This window comes from Merops nubicus, unplaced genomic scaffold (genome assembly GCF_000691845.1).
Source record: "Merops nubicus isolate BGI_N331 unplaced genomic scaffold, ASM69184v1 scaffold9280, whole genome shotgun sequence".
NCBI classification, from domain to species: domain Eukaryota; kingdom Metazoa; phylum Chordata; class Aves; order Coraciiformes; family Meropidae; genus Merops; species Merops nubicus.
Genome location: NW_008580879.1, coordinates 21,389 through 29,125, shown reverse-complemented (window position 1 = coordinate 29,125; position 7,737 = coordinate 21,389). Strand labels below are relative to the sequence as shown.

Below are 7,737 nucleotides of genomic sequence, written 5' to 3'. Positions count from 1 at the left end.
GGCCTCCCCTCCTCGGCCCTACAAAGCACAGAGGACGTTCTGTCATGGAGGCAGATTCATTGAGACGTTAGTGGGTCTCATACTGCTGGTGAGCAGGTTGTTTCCCAGCAGTGCGGGCTAAGGTGGAGAGCAACGCTCATGGGAATGCTGGGAGAACCTGTTTGCTCATGGCTTTATCCATAGCAAGGGGCACACGGATTCCCCAAACTCTGCCATGGAAAATCTTCTCAGGTTCCTACAACCAGAACTGCGTGGGAGGGGCAGTAATGGCCACAAGGCCATGCAAGGGAAAAGAAATCCACACGGCCGTGCCCAAAAGAGCACCTCAAATGACAGCACGCCAAACCCAAGCTCCACTCTGGCTGCACACCATGGGAGAGAGGACTAAGCAGGGACTAAGTGAGGATAAGGTCCTACAGCAGCCAAAGGGAATGAACACTGATTCCCACACCAACCCCATAGAGAAGACACAAGCTGAGGTGCTCACAGACGTTCATCTCTCCCTCAGCAAGGCAACGTGCAAGAGCACAGACAAGACAAGTACCTATTGGGGTGGTGGTGTGTATTGGTGTGGACACGGACGTGCTACCAACAGTTGTGGTGGGTGTTGATGGAACAGGAACACTTGTCGTTGTCCCCAGGGTCCTGCTGGTGGTGCTGCTGGGGGGCGTGGTGGTGGTGGTGGTGGTGGTGCTGGGAGGCTGTGATGGTGTTGGCCGGGGGGTGGTTGTTGATATGGGTGGAGGGGGTACTGTGCTTGCTGTAGATGGTGGTGGGGCTGTTAGAAACAACAGAGAAAACAAAGGTGCAGGATGCATGAGTGGAACACGATATGCACTGAGCAGAAGGTATGCATGAGGTAGCTGCCACACACCCATGTCCATTAGCCCACTCTCAACAGAGTGAAGGTCTGTATCAGTAGGTCTTCCCTTCTGGCCCCAGAAAGCAGCTCAGTTCCAAGTCTGGACACAGACAGTCCTCTCCTAGCATAGAGACTAGGGATGTTGCTGTGATGTCCTTCTCACTGAACCCAAACAACCTACCAATAGGGAAGGCATGAGGAGGAGAAAGGCTCTGAGAGGCTGTTTGTCTCTGCCTTTGTACTTAGACCACCCCGCTACCTCCTGGAGTAAAACTGAGGAGGAAAGCTGTGCTCTGGGAAGGAAGCATGCACAGGAACGTGTTCCTGTCTGGCTGCAGCTTCCCTGTGCTGCAGAGTCAGCCTGGTGAGCTTCACTGAGCACTGGTGGGTCTCAGCAGCCAAAGAGCAAAGCTCACAGCAAGTGGCAACCTACAGAGCAAAACTGTTCCTGACAGCCTGGCAGGGAAATCCATCCTGCCTTCCTAGGTCTATAACCACAGGCAAACACTAGCACTGGAAGCAGGAGGAGAAAGGGCAGGAAATCTGCACAGCCCCACCCAAACGATGACTAAAACAATAGTATTGTAAACCAAGGCCCACTCCAATCTCATACAGCACGTCCTTCTGGGAATCTTCTCTCCAGCAGAAGGACAGAGCTCCAAATCAACCAAAGAAAGACTTCCTTCCCTGTCACTATCTGCTCTAGAGATGACATGTCTTTGGTAGCTGGCAGCCCTTTATTTCTCCTATGGCAAAGCAGGAGCAGAAGGTATTGGTCTGCTAAATACCTGGAGAAGTTGAAGGTACTGGAGCGGTGACGGTTGGGCTGGGTGTGGGCGTGGTGGTGGTGGTGGTGGTTGTCTGCCTGGTGGTAGTGGTGGTGGGTACTGTTGTGCTCCTGGTGGTTGGCGTTGAAGTTGGTGTTGGACGCGTCGTCGTCTCACAAGAAGTTTCACGCCACTCACAGCAATTTACTCTGATTTCATAATTATAGCAAAGCTGCCACATAGTCACGTCTTGCTCCTCATTTCTGCAGATCAGCCCATAGGTGACATTACACTCTACCTTCTGCCCAAGTTCCTCTAAGCTCACATCAGGCTTATCCGTAGCCCTGCATTCAATTTCTTCAGGAGCTTGACATATTTTGTCTCCGTGCTCTTTTCTTATTGCTTCATAGGTTTCATAGTCACCACCATCTTCTTCAGGTTTGCTGACATCAAACCACTCAGTCCAGTCACAGATAAATTCAAAACATGGAGCTGCAAGAAAAATGAAAAGCAAGATTACAAGCCAGGCCTTTAAAGGTGTTTTTTTCTCTCTATACTTATGACATTTTACGATTTAAAAGAATTATTTTATTTTAAATATATTTTTCTGTAGTGGCCATCATTTTTTACTTTTCCTTTAAATGATTTTTTGATGTTATTTAAAAACTTAGTTTTCTATTTAAAACTTACTTGTAGCTGGTGGACGTCTTGTAGTGCTGACTGAAATAGAAAAATAAAAGATTACTCCATTATCTGCAAGCTTTAGGAAAAAATATAATAATAGTTTTTAATATTCTAATGATCTTTAAAATATTTTCCTTAGAGAAAATAATTTGTAGGTGTGCATTTCTATTGAAGCTTTACCTGTGGTGGTAAGAGTACTGGTAGGAGAGGAGGTTGAAAGGGTTGTTGGTGAAGAAGGTGTTGGACAAGGAAAAGTCTTTCCAATGACTATAGAGCCATTTTCACCACAAACGTATGTTGTACAGTTCTCTCCATCCTGTACGCTTGCCACAACTTCACCCACTTCATAACTGGTTCCATTGATGATACAAGGACACCCTGTAAGGAAGAATCATAAAATCACTTTGGTTGGAAAAGACCTTTAAGATCATTGAGTCCAACCAAGAGCTTTACTGTGGAATTTTTCTGCTAACAACAATGGTTAATAAGTATTTACATGAGTCATGAATTCTTCTGATTATAGCTGGAGCTTAGATCTAATACATTGCACTAATTTATCTCTACATTTAGAGGAACATTAGAACACATTTAATAAATCCATGCACAAAATACTTGGAAGAACAGACTTACAAACCAGGTTTTAAAATGTCCTGAGAGAAATGACAGCCATTTACTGTCTGACACTTTCCCACAATACTACATGTTCTGGGAATGCAAATTCAGGTGGCGAAATCCAGTAATTATGAATATTGGGGCATGGGGAGGAAGAATTAAGGGACATGAGAAGAAGGTTGAAGTACTGACAGCATGGTTCAACAAAGTTGTTGCTCAGTTTTCTTTGGCCACAACTTTGACTTGCATTGGAAAGAATTATTCCAAATCATACTAAGTCTTTTGTAGAAACAGACATAGCAATTCTACACATTTTTATTTTTCTATTTGTGCTAAAAATGAAATGTTATTTACCTGGGAGTGGTTTACACTCTATTGTTCCTGAGGGGCCACACACACTAGAAGCAAAATTTTCAAAGATTAGAACGTTGCAGATGCTTTTATGGCAGAGCCAAGAGGATAGAACCATGGAGCTTGCCACCTGATCCTCACTCATACTATGGGGTATTTTTCTGGGTGTAATATTTCCCAATATTGCCTATCATTATTTCATTCAAACTATTTCAGATGGCAGAGATTTTGAAATCCCCATTTTAAGTGCAAGCCGGAGTAGCCTCTCCCTTCCCAAAACCCACAAGGCTCCAAAGGTTGTTCCAGAGACACCCCCAGTTTTCATCCCATTTATGACACTTCCAAGAGTACACGTCATGGATTTGCTGATACACTTAGAAGGACACTATCAACCCTGAAATCAGGTTTGGAAAAATTATGAATGAAAAGCTTAGAATCTGTAGGTATTATAAGCTCAGTATTTTTTGACTTCAAGCCTCAAGTAGAATAAATGGCATTTTTCCTCTGATTTATGTAGATAAATGCTAGAATGTACCAGCTCCTCAGCTGAAGTTGCAAATCTACTTGCTTGAGGCTCAGTAAAAGAAATGAAGGGCTCAGCATACATAAATATTTTCCTGAATTACTGCACATATTTGCCTTTTTCTATATACCATTTTGTGCAATTCTCTTCTGTGATGGTTTCGTTCCAAAGAGGAATGTAAGTGCCATTGATGTAACAGCCACACTGATCTGCTTGCACACATTCCTTTGTGTCTTCATTATAAACAGGCTTGTTCTCAGGGCATCTGGGGTAGCAACCTGTTGGTGGTAAGTAGGACAAAAGGGATGAAGACCAGGGATGAAGACTTAACTCAATGACAGGACATCTTCTGAAGGGGAATGATTCTCACTGAATCAAGCATAATGAAAGAAATAAAAGCATTCAAATTCAGATTAATCCTTGGACAATTAGACTTTCCAGAAGACTTGAATCGAACCTTCTCATTGACAATATTGGGGTGAGGAGGATTAAGTATGAGTTTAGACATGTGAATTATGGAATTTGCTTTTTCCAGATTCAAGATCCTGGAGAAACTGCTCATTTATATTAATTTCTGTGGGCAGCCGGTAATTTTCAGACAAAGAACCACCTCTATTTTTATTACAGGTATTGAGACGTGATCATTATATCAATAATACTTTTGTGAAGAATATGAAGTGGATTAATTAACAAGCAGGTTTTTCACTAAATTTATTGGAACACAAGACCTTGATTATGGTGTTTTAATAGACAGCTATCTCCACCCCAAATAGACCAGTATGGCCACCCCAAACAGATAATTTATCTGCATTTTTCCATACCCTTGGCCAGTGACCTAAACTCTGCCTGCAAGGGATTGTCTGTCAATTCCCATTGCAATTTTCATGTAAATACACTTTTAAAAAAATTGTGTCCTGCTTCCAAATAAACTCTCATAAAATCAAATTCTTAATTACATAAATTCCTCTTTATACTGTACTGGAGTTCTAAATAACCTATAAACTGAATGGCCATCTAATTAACTGGTACAATAAAGTCACTTCATGCTGCCAGACTGTGCTGAAGATGTCCTGACAAAAGTAAATGTGCTTTATATTTCCACTGAAGATAAAAATAATTTAGAAGGCAAAATATTATAGATCCAATTAGGTTTCTGACACTTTCCAAATTTTTCTAATGTTCTAAAGCAAACTATTTTGAAATATGGAGTTAATATTTTATCTATCTATAGGTTAAGGGTTTTGTTTTGTTTTGTTTCCTGCAGTTCAAGGATTAAAATAACAAAGTCAATCTCTGGCATTTCTTTCCCAAAAGGACTGGGTAGCCAAAAACTTGAGTTTTCTCCTATTTTATCATGTGTTAAACCAAAAGATATTTGTGTGTAATCTTTCACATTCTTGGATCACTGCAGTCCCCATAATGTGAAGTTCCTTTTCACTTACCAAGCTCAAGGACTTTCACCTCCTAACACCACAGCTATAAATGAAACCCACTAAGAATGGAGGTAGCCCCCAGCAACCCTCTGACAATATTTTATGCTCTCCTTTATAATATCTCCAAGATAATTTCCATTGTAGAGGTAGGAGGATGCTTCACATTAATAAAGTCAAGGTGGTCTGATGCATAAAGAATGATCAGGTTGAAAACCCCCAACTATCAATAACTTGCTGCTTTCCCATGTCAAATGTTTTCCCTCTGGTGAAGGATGGTGCAACAATCTTGGGTGTTTCAGGATATTACCTGAGCAGAGACATAGTTTTATGGCTGAGAGCAATGCAGCTATCACCCACTGATGTTAATAATTAATAAATTACAGTCTAGGAAATGTATATATGAACTAGAGACAAATTCAACATAACAGATGTAGGAGTATCTTCTCAAGATGACTATTCCATATCCACTAAACAATACCTGGACTATATTTATATAAAATAAAATGCAAAAAATGGCAAGGCATTTATTACCTTCCAAGTATGGCACTGTGAAGTTGGTGCTGACGTTGTTAATCATCCTGCAGGTCGTGATGTTGCTGCCACAAGGCTCATAGTGCCAGTCACACTCGTTACGAGGGTTGTAGTAGTCACAAAATATAGCTGAGGACAAAAAAAAAGAGAAGCTGATTAAAAACACAGTTGCCAGAACACAGCTCTGATCAGGTCTTTAAAGTTACAAGCTAAATAAATTGACTCATTATGCCAAAAAAGCTTTGTCTTGAGGTAGAGGACCTGGACTTTCTTCTACTACACTTAAAACATAGGGTACATCAAAATTTTGGGTCAAAACTCTGGGGTACAAGATGTTCTTATTAAACACTCAAGCCATAAGGTGAAAATATTTGTTTCAAATCATACAAAAAAAAGTTAAAGAGTTAGTCTGGGTATTAATGGACAGAGGAAGGAGCTTTTATGAACTTATATATCAGAGCTGATTGAAATGTAAAACTTCTGTTTCACCGACTGCTTACACTTAAAAACTACAACTGGCCTGAATTCCAAATGTATTTTTCAAATTTAAGTTAAAAAAAATCTACATTTCTGCACTTAAAATCTCAACCATTTTGATTTCAGCACTTTCTGGAGATATATTAATCTAATTTTACATTATTTTATGATGGACTGGTATGAGCATTAGTGGACACTGCTTATATACTCAATAATTATTAGGTTCATCTACACAGGAGCACGTTCCATATGCTTTTGCTAAAATCAGATTCTGAATAATTTGGAAAAATGAGAGAGGAGAAATAACAGGAACTGCAGTTCACCAGTTATCAGGTAGGATGGAAGAATGATATGAAACCAACCTTAACATCAATAAAAAAAAAAAAGAGAGAGAAAGAGAAAGAAAAAGAAAACAGAGAGAAAAAAAGGGAGAGGGAAAAAAAGGGAGAGGGAAAAAAAGGGAGAGGGAAAAAAAGGGAGAGGGAAAAAAAGGGAGAGGGAAAAAAAGGGGGGAAAAAAGAGGGAGAGGGAAAAAAAGGGAGAGGGGAAAAAAAGGGAGAGAAAAAAAACTATTAACAAATAAAAAAAAAAGAAAAAGGGAAAAACAGAGAGGAAGAGAAAGAGAAGAAAAAAAAATAAAAAAGAGGGGGAAAGAAAGGAAGAAAACAGGTTGAATAAAAGATAAATCAAAATATACCAATTTCCTAGTTCTCTTTGTTCCCTGATATACCCTGAATATAAATCACATTGTGTGGCCAGCACGACCTTGCAGTGACAGCACGAATGGTTTCATTGATGGGCTTCCTGACCACAGCCACCAAGACAGAGCTGAGCTGAAGGGTTACTCACGGCATATATCAGGAGTTCTCCAGAACACACAAGCTTCAGCCTTGATGCACTCCTGGGCGTAGGCGGCCACGGCGGAGCAGAAGCACTCACAGTCCCCCCCGCTGTCACAGGAGCAGGCGTCGTGGACACAAGCTTCATAGAAGGGCATCGGGTCCACCTGTGGGAGGAAGGAATGGTCATGGAATCAAAGAATCCTTTAGGTTGGAAGAGACCTCCAAGGTCATCAAGTCCAACCATCAAGCCAACACTACAGAGTCCTCTGCTAAAACAGATCAGAATCTGTCAGGGTTGGAAGGGACCACAAGGATCCCCCAGTTCCAACCCCTCTGCCATGAGCAGGGACACCTCCCACTAGATCAGGCTGCCCAGAGCCTCCTCCAGCCTGGCCTTAAAGACCCCCAGGGATGGGGCCTCAACCACCTCTCTGGGCAACCCATGCCAGGGTCTCACCACTCTCAGGGGGAAGAACTTCTTCCTCACGTCCAGCCTGAATCTGCCCACTGCCAGCTTTGCCCCATTCCCCCCAGTCCTGTCACTACCCAATATCCTAAAAAGTCCCTCCCCAGCTTTCTTGTAGGGTTGCCCCAGTTCAACTCCAAATTGCTTTTCAAACTAGTAAAACTGGGAGGTCTCTTGAGATATGGGAGG

At 41.7% G+C, this 7,737-nt stretch overlaps 1 protein-coding gene across 1 annotated transcript in view; it reads right to left on the bottom strand.

Moving 5' to 3' along the window:
• Positions 1–544: 544 nt before the first annotated feature.
• LOC103776637 (mucin-2-like) overlaps positions 545–7,737 on the bottom strand; it is a gene marked incomplete at its 3' end in the record, with an annotated part of 27,010 nt that continues 19,817 nt past the window's right edge. Inside the window, exons 24-31 of the mRNA XM_008944192.1 lie at positions 7,090–7,246; positions 5,764–5,892; positions 3,930–4,077; positions 3,280–3,323; positions 2,494–2,691; positions 2,320–2,349; positions 1,651–2,121; positions 545–778 (exon numbers count right to left, since the gene is read on the bottom strand). Of these exons, the coding sequence (XP_008942440.1) occupies positions 545–778; positions 1,651–2,121; positions 2,320–2,349; positions 2,494–2,691; positions 3,280–3,323; positions 3,930–4,077; positions 5,764–5,892; positions 7,090–7,246 (1,411 nt within the window). The remainder of the gene's footprint in view (positions 779–1,650; positions 2,122–2,319; positions 2,350–2,493; positions 2,692–3,279; positions 3,324–3,929; positions 4,078–5,763; positions 5,893–7,089; positions 7,247–7,737) is intronic.